Genomic DNA, 26,828 nt, shown 5'->3' with positions numbered 1-26,828 from the left:
TTTTTGCAAATCCTTAGTCAACCGAAATCTGAACGTTGAAATCCAAGTTGATTTTGATTGGTCCATGCATAGACTCGTCAGTCCAGGCAACATATAACTCCTGACTTTAAGCCTAGTTTGGCAAGGGTGGAAAATGGACTTTTACAATCAGCTAACTCCCTTGTCTCGGGAAGATGGCCTCCCCCAGGAAGGATTTCAATGCACTGAGCAGCACTAATGTAAACAGAGACATAAATTCTCTCCTTTTTCATTTAAAAAATATATTTTTCATTCATACATTAATGTGTGTGAGCAAATGCTATTTTTTGGTGTACACAAATCTCAAATGCCATATTGAAGGCTTCAAAGGCCTACCCTTGGGACAAAAGTCTTGTCAAGGTATTTGCAATTTAGGCTTCTTACAATATGCAAGAAAGTGAATGTTGTTTTAGATCACAGTCAGTAATATTAAAATAGATATAAAAAAATGTTCTTCAAATGAAGCTGCTCTCCTCTGCTGTTAAAGAAAACTAGACTTGGTTTAGTTTGGTCTAGACATGCCTAGGATTATTGTAAAAAAAATAATATATATATATATACTGTCATGGCCCTGGCCCTGAAACAGCCATGTTTGGGTATTACATTTGACCGTAAGCCTGATTCAGGTCATCTGGTAAAGGTATCATTAATTTCCTGCTTGTTAGGGGGATGTGTCCTTTTTTCCTGTGTGGCAGAGAGCTAGAAGCAATGAAAGACAGAGTCGTGTTCAGCTGATGAAGCACCATGTGAACAGCTGTCAGACACAAGAAGACATGCTCCAGAAAACAATCTAGTCCTTACCTTCCATTGGTGTGTGTGAGTCCGGCTTGTTGGCGAAGACGATGTCCACATAGTCCTGCTGCAACCTCTCCAGCGACCCCTTCAGACCTGGCAACATTGCACACGTCACAAATTGATATCACCACATCATACATACATCAATCTGTGACACGGTGATACGGATTGCGAAACTTCTTTGAGAGGCATTTAGAAGTTGGATAGGATATGTGGATGAACAACTTCCTTATTACAATAAGGCGTGACGGTAAGGGTGTGAGAAGTGTTAGAACCTACACCGAAAGGTCGCTCCTATTTGTAAAAAAAAGTTGTTCATCAATATATTTTATCCTTACTTAGATTGTGAAACACAGGGATTTCTCTCCAATACAATCACTGACCGAACACACCCTTTTCAGAAAGTGCAAGTAGGTGTTAACTCCAGCACACACAGGAAAAAAAGTGACTGTGCCGCCATTATGACATCATGGCTTGGGTAGTTACGTGACTACATGGCGACAACTAGTTGTGTGTAATTGACAGTGAAGAGGACGTCTCTTGAAAATCTGAAAATTTTAGTAAGTGTGATTGAAGCCAAAATACAGGACTTATGGCAGATATGTAATAGAGGTAGAAGTTTCATAAGAATTACGACCTTTTCAGAAAGTGCAAGTAAGTGATAAGATGCAATCTAGAATATTTCACACACCAAAATGTGAATTGACCCTTACGTTTTATTTACAGCAAAAGTGAATGGGAGTATCCATGGTAACGCCACAATGTTCGTGAAACTATGAAGCCACTGCATTGTAAAATTCCGTCATTAATAACACATATCAACAGAATGTTATGCATGTTAGAAACTAAGGCGTGTGAGTGAGTGGGTGAGTTGGGTTTAACGCCACTTTTAACATTATACCAGGCGTGTCAGCTTGTGGGTGGAAAGCTTGAAGTGATGCAGGTCTCGGATGTTTACCACTTCGGTAAAAACCCACGAGCACGGGTATGTTGTTGACAAACCTGGAAACCCACCGGTAATTGGGGTAAACTGGGATTCGAACCCACAGAAACTAAGGGAATTCATAAGCATGCACATTATTATCCATTTGCTAAACATTAACATACCTACACATGGAATCATGAAGTTTTCTAATAGATGAAATCTTTACCTATAGTTGGTTAAAATTTACTAAAAACTTCATTTTTCATTTGGAAAGTTAGATTATATCATCCCCATTTTGATAATAATTTATATATATTAGAAGACGTCACATACACCCCACACATTGGGCCCCACACATTGTACCACTTTTCTATCATGGTGAGCGACACCCAAAATGGGCCCCACACATTGTACCACTTTTCTATCATTGTGAGCGACACCCAAAATGGGCCCCACACATTGTACCACTTTTCTATCATGGTGAGCGACACCCAAAATGGGCCCCACACAGTGTACCACTTTTCTATCATGGTGAGCAACACCCAAAATGGGCCCCCACACATTGTACCACTTTTCTATCATGGTGAGCGACACCCAAAATGGGCCCCCACACAGTGTACCACTTTTCTATCATGGTGAGCAACACCCAAAATGGGCCCCCACACAGTGTACCACTTTTCTATCATGGTGAGAGACACCCAAAAAGGGCCCCCACACATTGTACTATTGGAGGCAATAAACCTGGGTCTAAGGTCTGATAATCGAATACTTTATCCACTTGGAGGCCCTTCTCTTCCACATTACCTTCAACGATATGTTTCCGGGAAAGTCCTTTCTCTGTCTCGGCCCTGGAAACAAACATGGAGGATGCTAGTATGTTTGTTTGTTTGTTTGTTAAACGCCTCACTCAGCAATATTTCAGCTATATAACTGCAGTCTGTAAATAATCAAGTCTGGACCAGACAATCCAGTGATTGACATCATGAGCATCAATCCACGCCATTGGGATACGATGACATGCATCAAACAAGTCAGCGAGCCTGACCACCTGATCCCATTAGTCGCCTCTTACGACAAGCATAATCACCTTTTACGGCAAGCATGGGTTGATGAAGGCCTATTCTACCCCGGATCTTCACAGGTCTACAGGTCCAAGACTGCCAATCAGATTGTTAGATGTTACAAGTGATGATGCACTTACTTCCCTCCCCAGTAGATCTTCGTGGACAGAATGTAACTCGATCTCCTGAAAGACAAAACAACCTCCTTTGTACAAAGAGCTGTAGCAGTTGAAATAATCAATGTCCATACAACAGGCAGTCGTGGAAACATTCTGAACAATACACCTTGAAATCCGTACAGCGACTGATTTGATTTAATCACTGACAGCGCCAACCAGACAATGTGAAAATTACCTATCTAAACCTGAATACGAACAAGGGGAAATCATTTGTAGTGGTGGGACAATACTCAGATGCATCGGTGGATCACGATTTAGTACTTCTCGATACAAGTATCGATCACAAGTAAAAAATATTGATTCTGACCTGTATGAACTGTAAATAAGTTTTGACTGACTGTTTAAACAATTGTGTAAAATTAGCAATGAATCAGTGCATATATAAGAGCTATTTCGTCTGTGTGCATTTGATATTAATCCAATTAATTGGATGGAAGGTGAGTGTAGTCATTAAATATTGAGCAACTTCACAGCTTGTCGAATGTACGTCTTCGGCCCTGAAGTAAGTCTATCAAAACATTTCTTTAAAATAATTGAACTTTATTATTTCGAAAGAACCTTTTCTCTTTCCTGCTGTTTTCACATGTGGAATCAAGGAAACTAGACTTGGTTTAGGTTGATCTAGACTTGCCTAGGCTTTTAGTATATATACTTGGTGTGTGTGTGTGTGTGTGTGTGCATGCGTGCGTGTGCGTGTGTGTGCGTGTGCGCGTGCGCGTGTGTGTGTATTACATGTGTCAAGTACAGGAATAGCATACCTCCAGCTCTTCTTCTTGAGAATATTCCCCAGTGTGTTCTCGGCCCTGAAGAAGACAAGTCCAGAGTGAGTGAGGCTGATGATACATGAACAAAAATTCAGCAGTATCACAGCCTGCCTGCTGACTATTTGGTACCCACGAGCACAGGATCATAATAAGCCTGACCTATGATCACCAGATCCTGGCATGGTCAAGGGGCACAACTCTGTACAGCAAATTGTTGCACTTTACATCGCAATGCACCAGCACCGTCTTGAATCTGACCAGAATTATATTTTCATCAACAAATCATACAAAAGAACAAAATAACGTGACGCAATACATACAAGTATATATACACTGGGGATCACTAAAAGTAGGATTAAACTACATAGGGTATAACACTACATAACACAATGGATATAACACTACAATATAACACATTTGATACCACTTGCTAGGGCAAACAGTGACACTAGTAGCACGAGAAGAGAGTGAGTGATTGACTATGGTTTTACGCCGCTTTTAGCAATATTTCAGCAATATCACGGCGGGGGACACAAGATATGGGCGCCACATATTGTACCCATGCAGGGAATCGAAACCAGGTGCAAAAAAAAACGTAACTAGATATCAATTAAGGCTACTTTTGTTTGTTTATTTGCTGTTTTACGCCACACTCAGAAATATTTCAGCTACATGTATATGATGGCGGTCTGTAAATAATCGAGTCTGGACCAGACCATCCAGAGATTGATATCATGAGCATCGATCCACGCAATTGGGATCGATGACATGCTTCAACCAAGTCAGCGAGCCTGACCACCCTATTCGCCTCTTACGACAAGCATAGTCAACTTTTACGGCAAGCATGGGTTTCTGAAGACCAGTTGTACGTCAAGGCTACTGTTAGCTGTGACACAGAGGCTGTGTGTAATACATACACACATCCAACACTTCTCTGTATCGCAAGCCTTCCTCTATCAATATAGCAATCCTACTTCTCAAAGGTGAGTAGGTGTGAAGCAGTTTGGTGTGTGAAGAGCAGAACATACGTATGAACTGTGAGTGGAAAATATCGTGAGAAAACGGCAAGCAAGAAACTTCATGAGAAACTGTAGAGTTGTGTGGAGGTTGAACTAGGAGGCCAGCTGTTTGGGCATGCCATTCAGGGAAACTAAACTTCCAGTGTCTATTTCCGTCTATTGATAACTTGGGAAGCCTTGTCTCGTTAACAAACAGGTGATTTAGGATGAGTCTTCTAAATGCCGCTTTGAACAGTGACAGTTCTGTTACATAGTCATAGATATAATTTTTATTTGTTTGTTTGTTGTTTAACGCTGCACTCAGCAATATTCCAGCGATATGCGTTGATCTGTAAATAATAGGATCTGGACCAGACAATCCAGTGATTGACATCATGAGCATCGATCCATGCAGTTGGCATACGATGACATGCATCCACCAAGTCAGCAAGCGTGACCACCCGATCCCATTAGTCGCCTCTAACGACAAGCATTGTTGCTTTTTTCGGCAAGCATGGGTTGCTGAAAACCTATTCTACTCCGGATCTTCACTGGTCAATAGATGTAATGGTGGCAGCTTGAAGCCTAAAGAAAGGCAAGTTTGGTAAAAAAAACACAAGCACATGTATGGTGCTGACGAACCGAGAAACATAATCAGGCCAAAACTGGATTTAATCTAAACCATAGGCTCCTGGTACAGCAAAGGAAGGCAACACTGCACAGTAAATTGCAGCTCCTTAGATGGCTGGGTCACAAGTGCCCCCACATTTTGTGGATTTGTGGATGCAAAGAATGGCCTTTATGCCCCTGTTACATATGATCATATCTTATATTAAGAGCTCGATTCAGTGTTGTAAAGCATAAATAATTGTTCAATCTGAAATTGATCTGGCACCAAAAGTAATATTCTTTGAAGCTTAAACCTTTGATCTACATAAGACCTTCACTAGCAAACCTTATACATTGCAGAGATCAATTCACCATGTACCGATCAGTTGATGTGAATATCACAAGAGGCAGATTGATGTTTGATAAAGAAAGAATATTCCATATGACAAAAGGGATATTGATGCCGCCCCTAGTGAAGAAGAGGAGGAGGAAAACACGAGTACATTTCACAGCTGATTGATATATGATCATTGTCAGAGAAGAATACCGCTCTCAGGGACCATCTCAAAAGTAATAGCATCACAATAAATTAATCATTATATTTGCAGTCAGGTATTTCAAATTTGTCCTTTACCGTATTCGACGTAATAAGTGCCAAGGGCGCTCTCAAAATTAGAAATAGGGGGCTCTTATTAAAATATAAGTTTGGTGAAAAAAGAAAAGAGAGTTGAAAAGATTGTGTATTTCGTGATTTATGCTGACAGCCTGAAATTATACAGAAGAAAAGTCTGTGCGTATTATACACGACAGATATATTTTCCAGAATTTAATTGCCCATAATTAAGGGTGCACATAACACACGAGTGCGTATTATACACGGATAAATAAGTCTTGTGTACAATGATCAATTGGAAGGGATGTTAATTGGGATTGTTCACTAGCCAATATATTAGAAAATATCGCCGTAGGAGCTAATTAGGACGGGGCGCTTATTACGTCAAATACAGTATATTTTATTTTTTACCACTGTTCAATGGGTCCGAGAATATAAACTGCAGATGGATGTGATTCCCATACAGCATGAGTGTTCAGAAGGACCATGTATCGTGTATTTATTCAAGAAAGAAGGGACCACATGCAGCAGTTTTCTTCATGGGGGCAACAACATGATGTTAATTATCTTTTTGAGGTTTTGAAATGACCCCTGTTAATTCAGCATGATCAGTACAGAGCTCCATCTCCAGTAAAATCATATGTTTTACAATATCTCTCTGCCTATCAAATTTCTCTTAATTTCAACATTTTCAACTGATTGAACAGAGAAGGAGAATATTTTATTTTATGATATATTTTTAGTAGTTACAATCTATACATGTTTGATTCCAGTGTACCACGTGACACCATGTGACACCATTCCGCCAGCCATAATTACCAAGACAAGGTTCTTGTAAGACAGACATTCAAGGTCATGGCATGTGCAAAAAGTTGGAATCGGGTCAAAATTTGAATTTTCCTGGACACACATTCAACGTCAAGGTATGTGCAAAAAGTTGGAATTGGGTGAAATATTTAAATTTTCCTTGGACAGACATTCAAGGTCATGGTTTGTGCAAAAAGTTGGAATTGGGTGAAATATTTGAATTTTCCTTGGACAGACATTCAAGGTCATGGTATGTGCAAAAAGTTGGAATTGGGTGAAATATTTGAATTTGACAAGTGCTTAAAAATATAAAAAATGGGGTCAGTCATGGAGGCAAGCGGATCGTGAGAAACAAGAATTGTATATCAAAAGAAACAAGAACAAGACTTCGGACTGGAACAGCATGCATATATTTTCAAAACTGAGTTGAAGAAGATCAGAATTGTTGAACAAACTTTGAGTGAGCCGGGTTTCACATCGCTTTGAACTGTATTCCAGTTTTATACCACAGAATGTCAGTCTAATGTGGGGGAAAGTTTTTAGTGACGCAGTGGTACATGTGTACCCATATGAAGGGACATGGTGCAGACACACCTAGAGGCTCTCGTCATGAAGAGCACATCCGGGATCCAAGACTATCAAATCCTGTTATGGTTAAGGGAGACAAGTCTGTGTTGCACTAGACCACCTGGCCACTCGTACCCCCAACAATAAGATCTTCCTGACATGTGCACAGCATGATGCAGGGTGCAGACAGTGGCACTAAAGGTGGGTCTGAAGAGAGTTGACTGCAGGCAGTGAGGTTGGAGGACAGAGTTGACTGCAGACAGTGAGGTTGGAGGACAGAGAGTTGACTGTAGACAGTGAGATTGGAGGACAGAGAGTTGACTGCAGACAGTGAGATTAGAGGACAGATAGTTGACTGCAGACAGTGAGATTGGAGGACAGAGAGTTGACTGCAGACAGTGAGGTTGGAGGACAGAGAGTTGACTGCAGACAGTGAGATTGGAGGACAGTGAGTTGACTGTAGACAGTGAGATTGGAGGACAGAGAGTTGACTGTAGACAGTGAGATTGGAGGACAGAGAGTTGACTGCAGACAGTGAGATTGGAGGACAGAGTTGACTGCAGACAGTGAGATTGGAGGACAGAGAGTTGACTGCAGACAGTGAGGTTGGAGGACAGTGAGTTAACTGCAGACAGTGAGATTGGAGGACAGAGTTGACTGCAGACAGTGAGATTGGAGGACAGAGAGTTGACTGCAGACAGTGAGATTGGAGGACACAGAGTTGACTGCAGACAGTGAGTTGACTGCAGACAGTGAGTTGACTGCAGACAGTGAGATTGGAGGACAATGAGTTGACTGCAGACAGTGAGTTGACTGCAGACAGTGAGATTGCAGGACAGTCTGAGAGAGTATACTTCAGACAGTGATTTAACTGATAAAGACAAAGAGTTGACGAGTTAAATGAGAGTGAGGGCTGGCTGACTGACCGACAGAACACCTTCTCGTCTTCCCTGCAATCATAGCACGACATTCAGTGCACAACACAACACATCACTAGGGTGCAGCAATACATGTAGCATATCACATAACATTGCAATCAAACAACTGAAATAAATCTATAAACTGTAGGCATGACAAACATCTGCATGTTGGTGGTCTGGAATTTATCATTGATCATTGTCCTAATGCACAAAACGTGTTCAGCCGATATTAATAATGATCAGCTAGTACTGTATTGGATATATAACATATGTTTTTTTTTTGTGTTGTTAAATGCCGCACTCAGCAATATACCAGACGGCGGTCTGTAAATAATCAAGTCTGAACCACACAATTCAGTGACTGATACCATGAGCATTGATCCATGCCATTGGGATACGATGACATGCATCAACCAAGTCAGCGAGCCTGACCACCCGATCCCATTTGTTGCCTCTTACAACAAGCATAGTCGCCCTTTACGGCAAGCATGTGTTGGTGAAGACCTATTCTACCTCGGATCTTCACGGGTGTTTGAAATTTTAACAATCTTTCATTTGATGCCAAAGGCAACAACCACTGTTTTGATTGTTGTTTGGACTCAGAAGTGGTGAACCCAGGTTTCATCCATAGTCACAAATCGCTGCAAGAACCTTTCTGGATCAGCTTCAAACAGAGCTTCAAACTGATACTTTGTTTTACACAATACTTTTGTCTGTGATTTACGCAATTCCTTCAGTGTGATACTCAGTACTACCAATCAACGTCAGAACAGTTTTGCCCACATCACACGGACGTCACCTACAGTGAACCCCGGCTAGTCTAAACTCTGTACTGTACTCTGCCTATGATTCGTTAACCCAGACATTTGCTAATCTGGAATATTTAATTTTGAATGGTACCATCCACATCAAAAAGGCCTCAGTGTATGTGGGAAGTTACAGTGAAACGCTGTTAGGTCAGACCCAGTTGGTGTGGATATATCGCCTTATGTCAATTATTGTTGTAACTAGCATCACTAAAGGGAAATTAAGCAAACCTATGTAGACTTGCTCCAGACTGTACTAAATATAAGATGTGTTCTAATTCTATCCTCCCACTAGGCAAGTCTAGATATGTGGACAGTACATCTAAGGACTCCAGTCTCTTATAGGGACAACTTGTTCTTATTTACATAATCTAGAAATTATGATTGAAACTAATAATTATTGCCTTAGAAACTTGTGCAAGTCTACAAATATGATAATCAAGAGAATTTCACTGCAGACTGTACTGACATGTGTTTTATTTGTCCTTTAAACAGAAATAACAGGCTTTCATCATTGGGCTTTTCTCAGATGTGTGGAGTTCCAAGTATATATATTTCTTTAGGCTTAAATGTTGTTGTGCAGGGCACCGAACTTGTGAACATGGCACCTCTTGTTTTATTGAACCAATATAATGATAATAAACATTCATGGAAATTCAGACATCATCATTCCTCAAGCTAATTATTTCATGAGTGCCAGCATTTCAATTGGTATTTCTGATTAACAGTTTGAAGATAAACGGTTTGAGAATCCTAGCAGCATGTTCAACATATCAGCCGCGGTTCAAACATCACTTATCACTATATCAACACTGTTTCTTACACATTATTAGCTGCCATCAATATTTTGACACACTTCCCATCTAACTGCTCCTAGTCAAGTCTGTATAAACGTGAATCTTGAGAAATACCCCAAAGCAAATAGAAGAGGCAGCCAAGATTCTAAACAAAACAGACAAACTGTCTGAGCCACTCATGCCAAGACCTATCTCGCCAGTCTATTTCCAGGCCCCAGATACTGCTGGCTGCTTCCTATCTTGAGAACATCAACCTACACAGGAAGTATCCACAAGTAACAATGAAAGGGGCGCTTCACTGTCCAGTTCCTATTCGGTGAGTGAGTGAGTTAAAACTCAACGTCACATCGGCATATTTCAGCCATATCGTGACTGTTCCTATTGGAGTGAGTGAGTGAGTTGGGTTTAACGCCACTTTTAACATTATTCCAGTCATATCACGGCGTGTCAGCTTAATGTGGGAGGAAAGCCCGAAGTGATGCAGGTCTTGGACGTTTACCACTTCGGTTAAACCCACGAGCACGGGTATGGTGCTGACAAACCTAGAAACATAATCGGGGCGAACCGGGATTCGAACCCACAATCATAGGTTTCTGGCATGCCCAAGGGACGCAACTCTGCACAGCGAATCGCGGCGCCTCAGACGACTGGGCCACTTGTGCCCCCTGTTCCTATTGGACAAGACATTGTATTCCAGGTGTGAAACTGACACATTTTCTCTATCATGAGCGACATTGTTAAATGCTAGATTACTGAACACAGAAGAAGCTGAAGATGAAGAAGACATCTTCTTTAACTGCTGCCTCCATGCTTCCATAAGACTAATATTTTCAGCCAACATCTCCAATAGCAACTCTGATGGTGATGCAATCACTGCTTTGAAACTCCCCCTGAACCCAAGAGATTGTTCAGTTTGTTTAAAACTAACTCGCCGATGAAAGAGTGAGTGAGTGAGTGAGTTGGGTTTAACGCTGCTTTTAACATTATTCCAGTTATATCACAGCGTGTCAGCTTAATGTGGGAGGAAAGCCAGAAGTGATGCAGGTCTCAGACGTTTACCACTTCAGTGAAACCCACAAGCGCGGGTATGGTGCTGACAAACCTAGAAACATAATCAGGGTGAACCGGGATTCAAACCCACAGTCATAGGTTTCTGGCGTGTCCAGGGGATGCAACTCTGCACAGCGAAACACGGCGCCTTAGACGACTGGGCCACCCGTGCCCCCCACCGATGAAAGAAACGCAAATACATACATGTTGGTTAATACATAAAGAATTACTCTTATTCAAGAGATATTAGATTAGTTCGATGCAAAAACGAACATACTGGTATGTTGTGTGAACCAACGCTCATGAACGCATCACATGTAACGTCATAGATCCATGACTCCAGATTCACCTTTTGTATTGTAAAGGATTAGCATGTCCTCCACAGTTAAAGGGGGAGGGGAATCTGGCAGTCCTCCACAGTTGAAGGGGGAGCACACTGGGGAACTGGCAGTCCTCCACAGTTAAAGGGGGAGGGGAATCTGGCAGTCCTCCACAGTTAAAGGGGGAAGGGAGTCTGGCAGTCCTCCACAGTTAAAGGGGGAGGGGAATCTGTCAGTCCTCCACAGTTGAAGGGGGAGCACACTGGGGAACTGGCAGTCCTCCACAGTTAAAGGGGGAGGGGAATCTGGCAGTCCTCCACAGTTAAAGGGGGAAGGGAGTCTGGCAGTCCTCCACAGTTAAAGGGGAGGGGAATCTGGTAGTCCTCCACAGTTAAAGGAGGAGGGGAATCTGGCAGTCCTCCACAGTTAAAGGGGGAAGGGAGTCTGGCAGTCCTCCACAGTTAAAGGAGGAGGGGAATCTGGCAGTCCTCCACAGTTGAAGGGGGAGGGGAATCTGGCAGTCCTCCACAGTTAAAGGGGGAGGGGAATCTGGCAGTCCTCCACAGTTAAAGGAGGAGGGGAATCTGGCAGTCCTCCACAGTTAAAGGGGGAGGGGAATCTGGCAGTCCTCCACAGTTAAAGGGGGAGGGGAATCTGGCAGTCCTCCACAGTTAAAGGCAGTGTCCAACCCAGACCGCGCGATTGCGCGATCCACGCTAAAAAAAATCAAATCGCCCCTATAAAAAACTCAAAGCGCGATTTCTTGTACAGTCACTTACTTTATCAGCTGTTTATCCCTACCTTTAGATTCAATACTCACTAAATCTTTTATCAATTAACGAAGAAAGACAGTTCACAGCAAACATTGTAAACAACTGTCGAAAACCGATCGATAATAACCGGAAGTTCAAACGAGCTATACGTCTCTTGGGTTGCTGAATAAATTATCGACAGGATTTGCATAGGAAACGAAATTTAATTTACCTGTACTTTAGTAGAAAGTGTATCAAAACTTTGATCAAAATTATGTTGTATTTTGTTGTTTAGTAATCAAAAACCTTTGACAAGATGTTAAAAGACAAATAAATATTCTATATTGAATAGTTCTAGAAGTATTTTTGAGCATTTTAGTTCGTTTTAGTTTCGTTTCTGAAATCACACAATATGAATCGCGACTGTCATTGCAGACGATCTTTTGATAGTGAAAATGTCTCGCCAAAACAAAAACATTACAGACTTTTTTAATCAAAATAGATGTTCTAAAAAAGACAATGATGAAACCAGTCACTGTAATGACTTTTCAAACTGAAGGGGAAATCGATCCCGGTCCTAGTGATTCTAAAAAGCAGTTCTTTATTCTGATCTGTTACACTTTTATATGATGATGTTCCAGTACATAATACAAAATAAGACATTTTTGAAGAAAGCAGTTATCCCCCCTACTTTTTCAAAATCCCCCCTATTTTCTACATGATGGGGGGGACAAGTCTCCCTTGAATTTCAATTCTGGGTTGGACACTGAAAGGGGGAGGGGAATCTGGCAGTCCTCCACAGTTAAAGGGGGAGGGGAATCTGGCAGTCCTCCACAGTTAAAGGGGGAGGGGGGTCTGGCAGTCCTCCACAGTTAAAGGGGGAGCACACTGGGAATCTAGCAGTCCTCAACAGTTAAAGGGGGAGCACACTTGGAATCTGGCAGTCCTCCACAGTTAAAGGGGGAAGGGAATCTGGCAGTCCTCCACAGTTAAAGGGGGAAGGGAATCTGGCAGTCCTCCACAGTTAAAGGGGGAGGGGAATCTGGCAGTCCTCCACAGTTAAAGGGGGAGGGGAATCTGGCAGTCCTCCACAGTTAAAGGGGGAAGGGAATCTGGCAGTCCTCCACAGTTAAAGGGGGAAGGGAGTCTGGCTGTCCTCCACAGTTAAAGGGGGAGGGGAATCTGGCAGTCCTCCACAGTTAAAGGGGGAAGGGAATCTGGCAGTCCTCCACAGTTAAAGGGGGAAGGGAATCTGGCAGTCCTCCACAGTTAAAGGGGGAAGGGAATCTGGCAGTCCTCCACAGTTAAAGGGGGAAGGGAATCTGGCAGTCCTCCACAGTTAAAGGGGGAAGGGAATCTGGCAGTCCTCCACAGTTAAAGGGGGAGGGGAATCTGGCAGTCCTCCACAGTTAAAGGGGGAGGGGAATCTGGCAGTCCTCCACAGTTAAAGGGGGAAGGGAATCTGGCAGTCCTCCACAGTTAAAGGGGGAGGGGAATCTGGCAGTCCTCCACAGTTAAAGGGGGAGCACACTTGGAATCTGGCAGTCCTCCACAGTTAAAGGGGGAGGGGAATCTGGCAGTCCTCCACAGTTAAAGGGGGAAGGGAATCTGGCAGTCCTCCACAGTTAAAGGGGGAAGGGAATCTGGCAGTCCTCCACAGTTAAAGGGGGAAGGGAATCTGGCAGTCCTCCACAGTTAAAGGGGGAGGGGAATCTGGCAGTCCTCCACAGTTAAAGGGGGAGGGAAATCTGGCAGTCCTCCACAGTTAAAGGGGGAGGGGAATCTGGCAGTCCTCCACAGTTAAAGGGGGAGTACACTGGGGAACTGGCAGTCCTCCACAGTTAAAGGGGGAGGGGAGTCTGGCAGTCCTCCACAGTTAAAGGGGGAGGGGAATCTGGCAGTCCTCAACAGTTAAAGGGGGAGCACACTTGGAATCTGGCAGTCCTCCACAGTTAAAGGGGGAGTACACTGAGGAACTGGCAGTCCTCCACAGTTAAAGGGGGGGTACACTGGGGAACTGGCAGTCCTCCACAGTTAAAGGGGGAGCACACTGGGGAACTGGCAGCTCACATGTCAGCTGTCTCACAATGCTCTCACAGAGTCTGAAATGATGCAGGTCTCAGACGTTTACCACTTTGGATAATCCATAAATACGGTATGGTGCTGACCAACTTAGAAAACCAATGAGGTAGAATATGTTGGATTTAAAACAATGAACACTGGTTTCTGGCATACCTAAGGGACACAACTCTGCAAGGCTCAACTTCCTCGTGATGATTTTTAGTTTAGAGAGACTGAGTTTGGTTTATTTCCGCTCATCACAGCGAGTCAGCTTAATGTGGGAGGAAAGCCCGAAGTGATGCAGGTCACAGCAAATACCACTTTGGCAAAACCCAGGAATATTAGTATGGTGTGGACCAACCTTAGCATCATGTATTTAACTGTCTGTGTCATCATCAACTGAAAGACTTGACTTTGCAGACCGTTACTGCTAAAAAAAGATCTGAGGACATCCCATTGTGGGTCATGTCAGAACGACCTTTCATTTGACCAGTCAGGGCATCGCTTATCAGATCATGAAAGTTACAGTCGGAATTTGATTTTTGATTGTGCAACCTCGAAAAAAACACACAGGGTATTCCGAACGATAGTTATGGGCTTTATGTCTGTATTCATAAAATCTACACCATCTATTAGCCATTCCAGAATGTTCTTTTGTTCAGTTTATAATTTTCTTAATCGGGTATATGTCAGAATATGTTTCAAAGCGTAGTCGCCAGTTTTCAAACTCGTGCCGTTAAGCTCGATTAAGATGCCTTCTGATTTGCTATTGTCGACTTCTTGTTAGTCATTCCATTGGTCGGTCAAAGTTCGCGAAAGGTCAGTCTGACGTGACCCATAATGGGATGTCGTCAGATCTAGGTTGAGCAGGAGCGAGAACTAAGATCTGATTTTAATGAGATTGGACTTGAATCCAAGTTGTTGGGACTGACAGTTGTCTCCCCTGTTTCCTTGGTTACAGGAGGCAGAAAATAGAAACTCAGTGATTTCTGGAGTGAGTTTCAGGTTAATTTTCTTTAACAAATTATTCCAAAACACAAACATTATTATTATTTACATACAACACAATCCTATTACTTTTTAAAAAAAAATTGCCCTTTGCACACCAATACTAAAAGACACAAGTCTCCTCCCACTCACAGCAATCTTTATTATATTTCATAACTGCCTTTTATTCTGATGGAACCCATAAAATCCTGACACCTGTTCTCCACCATCAAGGTAATCTTACCTAGAGATCTTCAGGATTATATCATGGTATAACATTTATACTAAGTTATCCTATAATAATTAGATCCACATCAAGTGCTTTTATGAGTTACCATGGTGTAATATTTATACATCATTTCATATAATAGTTTAGCAAGTAATACTATTCAATAAAACAAGAGTTACGTCTACATAGTTTAATTGATTTGAAGCTTTTAGATAAATGCTAGCCTAAGGTATCAAGCTCCCATCTCCCAGACAAAGGATATGTCTACATAGTCTTATAGATTACCTTGAACTATTTTATTTAAGTATATCTGTCATCACCTACCGGGGTATATTAGAATAACATTCAGCAATTACTTCAATTAAGACTCATTAAGGATTAGCACCCGTACCAGCTCGTCTATAGTGCATTAAGGATTAGCCCCCATATAAGCTCGTCTATAGGGCATTAAGGATTAGCCCCCATACAAGCTCGTCTATAGTGCATTAAGGATTAGCCCCAACACAAGCCCGTCTATAGTGACACCATAATCTCTTTCAAAGCATCCAGTAAATATGTCAACAAGATTAGTGCCAGTCCAACAGGATTAACAGGATTATATATTCCCCTCTGTCTAGCCATTCATTTAGCATAGGACACAACCCATCGTGTATCAACCGATCATATTCCATTTTATTTTTCTAATTTTTGTTAAATACATACAGGAACCTTGTTAGGAGAGAAGGGGTTTGACTCTCTTACAAAGCAGACCTCTCTCCCACAGCCCAGATTACCAACTCTCTCTGGCACCCTCAGCTATTCTCTAAGATATTGTAAATTGTTAATTGTTCTTGTAAATAAAATTGTGATTAGTCTCTTGTGACTCCGGCTCTTTGCTGACTAATTCCCCCAAGAAATCCAGCACGCCATTTGGAAGTTATTGTTCACCCAGAACAGTTCCATGATGATTACAACAATCACACTTTAAGACAATGAGACTGTGGTAGCAGCATCCGTATCTGGAGGGAAGTTGTTATCAAGTTTGGTTTCATCTCCTAGAATTGATCATTTATATTCTAAACGTTTGTCCTGTTGGACAAGTGTATCAGCATCACACACGAATAATCCCCACAAGCTTGTCAAACCCTTAGCGCCATTACGGTAACGTTCTTCATCCTATTACCATCACATCAGGCTATAATCCTTCAGATAATGGTTTCTCAGGCTAATAATTTATTTGCCATGATTCCATTTGACACTGTAATGAAATCTTGTCCTTTTCTACTTCTACTGGGTCTAACATATGCACATTAACTGGAACTCCACATAACCATTTCATTAGCAACAAGGACTTAATGTTCCATTGTACAGCATTTGTCTTTATATAATGACGGGTGTATGTTTGTTTGACTATCCTTTGTCAATTCTTTTATATCCTATTTTCTAAAGCCCATATTCTTTTGCCCACTTCCACCGAACTATTTTCAATTTTTTTCAATTTTGAGAATAATATACTTTTATTAATTCCCAATACATTATTCCTCAATAAGGCAGAGAACGCTGATATAAAAAAACAATTTTCACATTTCATTTGCACATATATTTCCACAAGCTTGTCCTACCTAACATGCTGATTGATGGACGGTTATGGTACATGGATGTCTTGAATGATGTGTTAAAACAAATATAATATAAACTCATAATGCCTCCCGCTCACATTCATTTAAAATTTGGATGAAAATCAAATGATTAATGTATAAGTACTTCCAAAACTTTAGGATAAAGGGTCTTTAATTCTGAAGCCGACAAGGTACAATTGGATGCCTCCTTATTGCCGCCCTCCCTCTCCTTCACACACGGCGCCAGGTATACTCACTTGCCCGCGGCGTAAACCTCCGCTGTGTCAAACAAGTTGATTCCACTTTCGTAGGCCAGGGTGAGGAGCTCTTCAGCCACCTGGGGAGAGAAAGGGGCTGCTTGAACAAACATAATAACAATAATCAGCTGTTACTGTGTGAAGTATATTTATCATCCAAAACTGGCTCCCACAGGAGATATCGCTTGGATGAGATCAAGCGATATCTACACTGTAGATATCGCTGCAATGAAATTACATCACAATGCTTTGCAGACCATTGTGACGTCACTGGTTACCATGACGTCACAATCAAATGACATCACTAATGGCTCTGCTACTGAAGCTGTTAGCTGTACTTTTTACACTGAAGACACTGCTAATTACTGTCTACAAATTGAAAAAGGTGGAAGAATGATGTTGAATGATAAATAAAATCTCACCCGAGTGTCTTTTGATATCAAATATATCAACACTCGTTGATATATTCGATATCAAAAGACACTCGGGTGAGATTCTCTATATCTCACCGCTGTTGAGGGTCGACCTTCACTGAACCGTGACATCGTCGTACATACGTAATAACAAGATCAGCTATTACAGTGTGAAGTATATATCTCACCGCTGTTGAGGGTCTACCTTCACTGAACAGGGACATCGTCGTACATACGTAATAACAAGATCAGCTGTTACAGTGTGAAGTATATATCTCACCGCTGTTGAGGGTCGACCTTCACTGAACCGGGACATCGTCGTACATATGTAATAACAAGATCAGCTGTTACAGTGTGAAGTATATATATCACCGCTGTTGAGGGTCGACCTTCACTGAACCTGGACATCGTCGTACATACGTAATAACAAGATCAGCTGTTACAGTGTGAAGTATATATCTCACCGCTGTTGAGGGTCGACCTTCACTGAACCGGGACATCGTCGTACATACGTAATAACAAGACCAGCTGTTACAGTGTGAAGTATATATATCACCGCTGTTGAGGGTCGACCTTCACTGAACCGTGACATCGTCGTACATACGTAATAACAAGATCAGTTGTTACAGTTTGAAGAACACCACAGCTAACCAGTGGTTGATATCATGAGCAACAATAACTGTCATATGATAATGACAGGGGATGTCTGCACCACCCAGATCATCTTTAACAACCTGTCTACAAAAAAATATTTCATATCCAGGAAAAACCCCTACCACATGGTGCTAATTTAATCTTCAAAGTTAATTTCTAAAAACGACACAAGGCCTAGTTTACATATTGGGAATTTTCTCCTCAAAATGAGAGTCTAAACATGACAGATGCACGCCAACAGATAGAGGAGGCATTTTTGGGTATTTAAACAGGCATGCCTCCCAAATTTCCCGTACAGCTGAATGATAAGACCCTGATGAACGGATTCCATGGCAATCTACTTCAAAGTAATTTAATGCTCAAATAGAAAAGCAAGAAATCACTGTAATTACGTCATACACATCTTTCAGTTACTAACAGAGGGAGGTTGTATTTTTGGGTTCTTGTAATGAAAAACAGATTACAAATAATATAAACATGCAGGTCTGAAATGGGTTAGAAAATTGGATTCCTCAAAGCCTCAAAGCTTTTGAAAAATATAGTGCAGGTGGGCGATGTTTTGTTGTTGTTGTTCAAACTAGTATGTAACTCAAATAAACAGGCATGTAACCAAATAGACAGTGGTATGGTCCTGCACCATGACCGTGGAATATATTTATTTTATGAAAAAATAATAATCTAGAAATGCATACAAAGCAAGTCTAGCCAGCTCAAGCTAGCTCTATTCCACACTCTGAAATCAGCATAGGGAATTTTTATTATTTTTAGAGTCAAGAAGGATATTGTGTAATATAAGATTTCAGAGACTAAATGTTAGTCTAACAGTTGTGTACAACTTAGAGGCAATGATCCAGATGCTGCGGCACGCACGTGGTCCTGTGCACAGCACACAGGTCACAAATCAGACAAAGTTAAGCATTGTTACATGCCACATTACAAATATCCTTTATTGTTTTGTTTTTTTAAGTAACACACAATCTCATCACATCAGCCACATCACAGAAAGAGAGTGAGTGAGTGAGTATGGTTTTACGCCGCTTTTAGCAATATTCCAGCAATATCACGGCAGGGGACACCACAAATGGGCTTCACACATTGTACCCATGTCGGGAATCGAACCCGGGTCTTCGGCGTGACAAGCGAACGCTTTAGCCACTAGGCTACCCGACCGCCTCTCACAGAGAGAGAGAGAGAGAGAGAGAGAGAGACAGAGAGAGATAGAGAGAGAGAGAGAGAGAGAGAGAGAGACAGACAGAGAGAGAGAGAGAGAGAGACAGAGAGACAGAGAGAGAGAGAGATAGAGAAAGAGACACAGAGAGAGACAGAGAGAGAGAGAGATAGAGTAGAGAGAGAGAGAGACAGAGAGATAGAGAGAGAGAGACAGAGAGAGAGAGAGAGAGAGACAGAGAGAGAGAGAGAGAGAGAGAGAGAGAGAGATGGAATCACTAACTTCAGGGGAGATTTGGATCAACATGTATGAAGCATAAGTGGAAGGACTATGACAACACAGCAACTACTTCGTCTGTAGGTACTAGCGGACAATAAAGTTAAGTGAGGTGTGTGTGTGTGTGTGTGTGGGGGGGGGGGGGGATGTTAGTAGGGCAAGGGAAGCTCCATTTATGACAAACTATCCCAATCCCACAGCATCCCCAGCACTTGTGACCTGGTGCATCGTAGAGCCACGGAACACGGAATGTGGAGGTTGATATATTGATTGTGAACACAACACAGAGGTGAACAATACCGCTGCTTCGTGTCTGTGATAGCAATATCCTGCATGTTACATACTTATATAACCAATTGATGCATACAAGTAAATCTCATTACTAAATGAATAATGCATTAATTCACATGTATAGATACATGTACAGTTATTCCGAACGTTTTCATAAACATGATACCAAAATCCATACCTATACGCCAGTGCTCGGGAGTTACAAGAAGCAGAATCTTTGCTCTTGTATACAGCAGATGTTATTCTAAATTAACAAAATCAGTAAACTTATGTGCTATCACGTGACTTATTTCTAGTCCATCACTTGATTGACTGGTTTGTATTCTGACCATTGGGCATGGTGGGAGAACTGCTGTGTGGAGTCAGGAGTCAGGCGTCATTCTTTTGATATTGCGGAATATGGTAGTAGAAGTGCTAAATAGCTGTATGTTTCATGTGTGTCAATTTATTTTTCATAGGTACATAGAAGTTTTTTTTAGAGTGAGTGATTTGGGTTTAATGCCGCTTTTAACAGTATTTCAGTTATATCGTGGCATGTCAGCTTAATGTGGGAGGAAAGCCCAAAGTGATGCAGGTCTCAGACGTTTACCACTTCGGTGAAACCCACAAATATGGGTATGGTGCTGACAAACCTAGAAAAATAATCGGTCCGAACCCGGATTCAAACCAACAATCATAAGTTTCTGGTGTTCCCAAGGGACGCAACTCTGCACATCGAATCGCGGCGCCTTAGACGACTGGGCCACCCGTGCCCCCCAGGTTTTGTTTTTAGAGAAATTATATATTGACGATAAACATCTAGAGGTAACATGCCTTCATTATTATAAATTGATGATTACGTCGTAGAGATATGACATAATCATCAATTTATTTCTGCGTAGGCTGATGATCAAACAGTAGAGGTAATGTGCCTTCACAGTTATGTAATGTCGACCAGGACGTAGAAAGAACATGCCAACTTTTATATGAAAATGTCAATACATCTAGATGACAAGATGCCTACGCTGATTGAAAGTTTGAGAGATCAAGTCTTGAGATGCCTGAGTTTCTGGTGCTGGTCTTGAAGTAGATATGACTCTATCAAAGGTTGCTGAGTATATTCAGGACAGTCGAAAGACTAATGATGAATTCTTTCAGGACGACAGACAAAGTGTCGATTTGTCTAGCTGCCTGGGTGAAGACCAATGAATCAGTCGCGGAGTAGACAATTGGTCAATCATATATTATGTCAAGTTCAGAAAGTCTTTTTGGCCAAGTCAGATGGTTGATGATGTTGATCTCTTGATGAGGAGAGGAAATATCCTGGGATATTATGGTGGAATATTATGATGATATGCACACATGGTGTATATGCAGTAATTGACATGTATAGATACATGTACAGTTATTCTGAATACTTTCGTAAACATGATACCAAAATCCATACCTATACGCCAGTGCTCGGGAGTTACAAGAAGCAGAATCTTTGCTCTTGTATAGCAGATGTTATTCTAAATTAACATATCACTTTTAGTTTCAACAAAATCAGTAAATGTGCTATCACATAACTTATTTCTAGTCCATCACTTGATTGACTGGTTTGTATTCAGACCGCCGTGCCATGGCGGGAGTACTTCGGTGTGGCGTCAGGAGTCAGGCATCATATACTGAATATAGACGTATACTGAAGTAGATTGTAAGATACGGAAAGTGACTATTCACACTATTCATCTACAAGTGTGATATACGGGGGACACAAAGCGTATATCCAGACTGTGTGAACCAGAGCCAGGTGTTGTACAGTTTGGTTGTCAGAGTGCATCAGTGTGAAGGCAGTATATGTTTGAGAGACATTGACACCTACGTTGTGCTGCAAGACTGATATGTTTGTGAGACATTGACATCTACGTTGTGCTACAAGACTGTGATATGTTTGTGAGACAGAGACACCTACATAGTGCTGCAAGACTGTGATATGTTTGTGAGACATTGACACCTACGTTGTGCTACAAGACTCTGATATGTTTGTGAGACGGTGACACCTACGTTGTGCTACAAGACTCTGATATGTTTGTGAGACGGTGACACCTACGTTGTGCTACAAGACTGTGATATGTTTGTGAGACGGTGACACCTACGTTGTGCTACAAGACTGTGATATGTTTGTGAGACAGTGACACCTACATTGTGCTACAAGACTGTGATATGTTTGTGAGACAGAGACACCTACATAGTGCTACAAGACTGTGATATGTTTGTGAGACAGTGACACCTACATTGTGCTACAAGACTGTGATATGTTTGTGAGACAGTGACACCTACATTGTGCTACAAGACTGTGATATGTTTGTGAGACAGTGACACCTACATTGTGCTACAAGACTGTGATATGTTTGTGAGACAGTGACACCTACATTGTGCTACAAGACTGTGATATGTTTGTGAGACAGTGACACCTACATTGTGCTACAAGACTGTGATATGTTTGTGAGACAGTGACACCTACATTGTGCTACAAGACTGTGATATGTTTGTGAGACAGTGACACCTACGTTGTGCTACAAGACTGTGATATGTTTGTGAGACAGTGACACCTACATTGTGCTACAAGACTGTGATATGTTTGTGAGACAGTGACACCTACATTGTGCTACAAGACTGTGATATGTTTGTGAGACAGTGACACCTACATTGTGCTACAAGACTGTGATATGTTTGTGAGACAGTGACACCTACATTGTGCTACAAGACTGTGATATGTTTGTGAGACAGTGACACCTACATTGTGCTACAAGACTGTGATGTGTTTGTGAGACGGTGACACCTACGTTGTGCTACAAGACTCTGATATGTTTGTGAGACAGTGACACCTACGTTGTGCTACAAGACTGTGATATGTTTGTGAGACAGTGATACCTACAAGTAACAAAGTGCCCACTGGATAAGGTGTCATGTGACAAGCAAGTGCCATCATGACCGTCAGGCAGTTGTCAAGTTGCAAGAAGATTTCTGAGTGTGGCATTACAATCTATTGGATCAATTTTTATTTAGAAAGTCAAAGTGAATTTAAATTTGATTAATTGCAGTAGTAATATCGGGGGATTTCCGTTTCTTTTTCAGGGAGAAGAATTTTTCCACTGATCCTTAAACATAGAAATAATCTAAACATTCCAGCATTAAACCCCATGTGGCATATCATATTAATGTTTGAGTGTGGTTGAGGAACAACTACAAATAGACATGTAAGATATATCCCCATGTTATGGGTTTTCGGACCCTCAAGAAACATTCATAGTTTTCTTGCTAATCACAAGAAGAACTGTAAAACATCTCACTCACTTATAGAAGATGACTTAATCTTAAAAACAGGCCATCATCTAAGTATTTACAATGTCTGTGTGATGCCACACCCCATGTTATATATCGCGAGTATCTTGTTAAACATGGCCGTCCAAAAACGAATGTCTGAAATCCTGTGATCTGACCATACAGAGATCTTGAAGGGAGTGAACAGTCACTTGGTTTCCATCGGGGCGAGGAATGTTTCAACCACGCGGCCAGACCTGACCAAATACACTCATGTAAGATATTGATTGTTCTAGCAACTTTGAGAGGCAGATTGATGCTTGACCCCTCTGCACAGTACTGGGACCAGGGAATGAACAGACAGAAGGCATCTGCCTGAATTGGGCATGCTGACAGTGAGTGAGTGAGTGAATGAGTGGGAGTGTACGTGGGAGAGTACGTGGGAGTGGGAGTGGGAGTGGGAGAAGGAGTGGAAGTGGGAGTGGGAGAGGGAGCGGGAGTGGGAGTGGGAGTGGGAGTGGGAGTGGGAGTGGGAGTGGACGTGGGAGTGAGAGCGGGAGTGGGAGTGGGGGGGCTGCGGGAGTGGGAGTGGGAGCGGGAGCGGGAGAGGGAGTGGGAGTGGGAGCGGGAGTGGGAGTGTACGTGGGAGTGGGAGTGGACATGGGAGTAGGAGTGGGAGCGGGAGTGGGAGTGGGAGTGGGAGTGGGAGCGGGAGTGGACGTGGGAGTAGGAGTAGGGGGGTGCGGGAGCGGGAGTGGACGTGGGAGTAGGAGTGGGAGTGGGAGTGGGAGTGGGAGTGGGAGTGGGAGTGGGAGCGGAAGCGGGAGTGGGAGTGGGAGTGGGAGTGGGAGTGGGAGTGGGAGTGGACGTGGGAGTGAGAGCGGGAGTGGGAGTGGGGGGGCTGCGGGAGTGGGAGTGGGAGCGGGAGCGGGAGAGGGAGTGGGAGTGGGAGCGGGAGAGGGAGTGTGAGTGGGAGAGGGAGCGGGAGAGGGAGTGGGAGCGGGAGCGGGAGAGGGAGTGGGAGTGGGAGAGGGAGTGGGAGTGGGAGTGGACGTGGGAGTAGGAGTGGGGGGGGTGCGGGAGTGGGAGTGGACGGGGACATGGGAGTAGGAGTGGGAGCGGGAGAGGGAGCGGGAGTGTAGGTGGGAGTGGGAGTGGGAGTGGGAGTGGGAGTGTACGTGGGAGTGGGAGCGGAAGTGGGAGTGGGAGTGGGAGTGGGAGTGGGAGTGTACATGGGAGTGTACGTGGGAGTGTACGTGGGAGTGGGAGTGGACATGGGAGTAGGAGTGGGGGGGGTGCGGGAGTGGGAGCTGGAGTGGGAGTGGGAGTGGGAGTGGGAGTGTGAGAGGGGGGGGGTGTGTGCGGGAGTGGGAGTGGGAGTGGGGGTGGGGGTGGGAGTGGGACTGGGAGTGGGAGTGGGAGATGGAGCGGGAGGGGGAGCGGGAGTGGGAGTGGGAGTGGGAGTGGGAGTGGGAGTGGGGGGTTGCGGGAGCGGGAGTGGGAGTGGGAGGGGGAGCGGGAGTGGGAGTGGGAGCGGACGTGGGAGTGGGAGTGGGAGTGAGCGTGGGCTGGGACATGGACACAGACAACCCAATGAAACCACCATCACAATTGAGATATTCCAGAGGAGAGGCATTGACTCCATGACAACCTTACAGAGGAAAACACTTCCCTTCACATTCAGCTCCTCCGATCTGTATTGATTTCATGTCTTTGTCTGACACAACAATCTGATAAAGTCATAAATGATGACACTATTTGGCCTACCAGTTGGCGGACATTATATTCTGTACTGCAGTGGACGCCAGAAGGGAAGGATAGAGTTGACTGGTTTCAGGAGGAGGAGGCGGGGTCAGCTACATTACTTCCTGGCTGCATCATAGACTTGCCTAAGTCTCATAGGAAATTATAATTTAATCAAAATCTAATTGAGAAAATTATCAACTCACTTTGTTAACACATAGACATACCCTAATTGATGCATCACATCATATTGACATGGGCATGTATTTCCTTCAGTGCAGCCTTACAGCAAGGCTAGATGCATCACATCAAGATTGACATGGGCATGTATTTCCTTCAGTGCAGCCTTACAGCAAGGCTAGATGCACCACATCAAGATTGACATGGGCATGTATTTCCTTCAGAGCAGCCTTACAGCAAGGCTAGATGCATCACATCAAGATTGACATGGGCATGTATTTCCTTCAGTGCAGCCTTACAGCAAGGCTAGATGCATCACATCAAGATTGACATGGGCATGTATTTCCTTCAGAGCAGCCTTACAGCAAGGCTAGATGAACCACATCAAGATTGACATGGGCATGTATTTCCTTCAGTTTAGACTTACAGCAAGGCTAGATGCACCACATCAAGATTGACATGGGCATGTATTTCCTTCAGAGCAGCCTTACAGCAAGGCTAGATGAACCACATCAAGATTGACATGGGCATGTATTTCCTTTAGAGCAGCCTTACAGCAAGGCTAGATGCACCACATCACGATTGACATAGGCATGTATTTCCTTCAGAGAAGCCTTACAGCAAGGCTAGATGCATCACATCAAGATTGACATGGGCATGTATTTCCTTCAGAGCAGCCTTACAGCAAGGCTAGATGCATTACATCATGAATGATTAAGTGAATATGGCTTTTCGTCGCTTTTAGCAATATTCCAGCAATATTCCAGCAATATCACGGCAGGGGACACCAGAAATGGGCTTCACACCAGACTCGAGAAGAAATTAAAAAAGGAGTCTGACACAAGTCTATAATATAGCAAGTCCAGAAATCCTAAGTGAGTTAGTGAGGTTTTATGCCACTTTTAGCAATATTCCAGCAATATCACGGCAGGGGACACCAGAAATGGGCTTCACACGTTGTACCCATGGTGGAATCAAACCTGGGCCTTCATCGTGGTGAGCGAACGCTTTAACCACTAGGCTACCCCACCAACCCCTCACGTCATGAAGTACTATGGATTGTGACACGTACTAGAGTCAGCTATAGACTGGGATGCAGACATTTTGTGAAACATTTGATGAAAGTTATAAGAAAGGTATGGTTCTGATAGACCAAGGGCCACAATGAGAGTGAGTGAGTGAGTTTGTTTTACTTGGAACGGGATCTTACTTCTGTAGTGGGCTGCTTAGTGTGACGAATGCCTCACTACTTGGATGAAACCATGAACATGTTCTGAGAGAGCCAGTGGATCCTTTTACAACTAAGGGATGTAACTCTGCAAGGGTACAGCAGCACTTGTTGCTACTAGGCCAACCAGAATTGATAACATATGGGTTTTCACGGTCCTTTATTTCAGATCTTATCAAGATTGTGTAAATAGATAATGCTACAAAGGGATGCACTGGCACTATTTAAAGCACATTTTTTCACTGCATAAGTAAAAGACAATTTCCATACCTCTTCTGAAACCTGGCCTCCAAACGTTACCCATGTTCCTGGAAAACAAAACAAAACAACTTGTAAAGATATACATACCACAAGATTTAACAACCTAATAATTCATGAGTGAGTGAGTTAGTTGGGTTTAACACCGCTTTTAACAGTATTCCAGTTATATCATAGCGTTTCAGCTTCACGTGGGAGGAAAGCCCAAAGTGATGCAGG

At 42.9% G+C, this 26,828-nt stretch overlaps 1 protein-coding gene across 2 annotated transcripts in view; it reads right to left on the bottom strand.

Annotated features, from left to right (window-relative positions):
• Positions 1-26,828, bottom strand: part of LOC139471174 (voltage-gated potassium channel subunit beta-2-like) — a 186,070-nt gene that overhangs the window by 49,430 nt on the left and 109,812 nt on the right. For both annotated transcript variants that reach the window (XM_071253449.1, XM_071253450.1), the window contains 7 exons: positions 26,622-26,659; positions 17,114-17,193; positions 8,263-8,286; positions 3,737-3,781; positions 2,940-2,984; positions 2,543-2,586; positions 820-906 (listed from right to left, as the gene is read on the bottom strand). In XM_071253449.1, the coding sequence (XP_071109550.1) occupies positions 820-906; positions 2,543-2,586; positions 2,940-2,984; positions 3,737-3,781; positions 8,263-8,286; positions 17,114-17,193; positions 26,622-26,659 (363 nt within the window). The remainder of the gene's footprint in view (positions 1-819; positions 907-2,542; positions 2,587-2,939; positions 2,985-3,736; positions 3,782-8,262; positions 8,287-17,113; positions 17,194-26,621; positions 26,660-26,828) is intronic.

The sequence above is a fragment of the Haliotis cracherodii genome, unplaced genomic scaffold, assembly GCF_022045235.1.
Source record: "Haliotis cracherodii isolate W230 unplaced genomic scaffold, xgHalCrac1.p SCAF_22, whole genome shotgun sequence".
In the NCBI taxonomy this organism is placed as follows: domain Eukaryota; kingdom Metazoa; phylum Mollusca; class Gastropoda; order Lepetellida; family Haliotidae; genus Haliotis; species Haliotis cracherodii.
The sequence above is the reverse complement of the archived record's forward strand: the minus strand, read 5'-3'. Positions and strand labels throughout refer to the sequence as shown.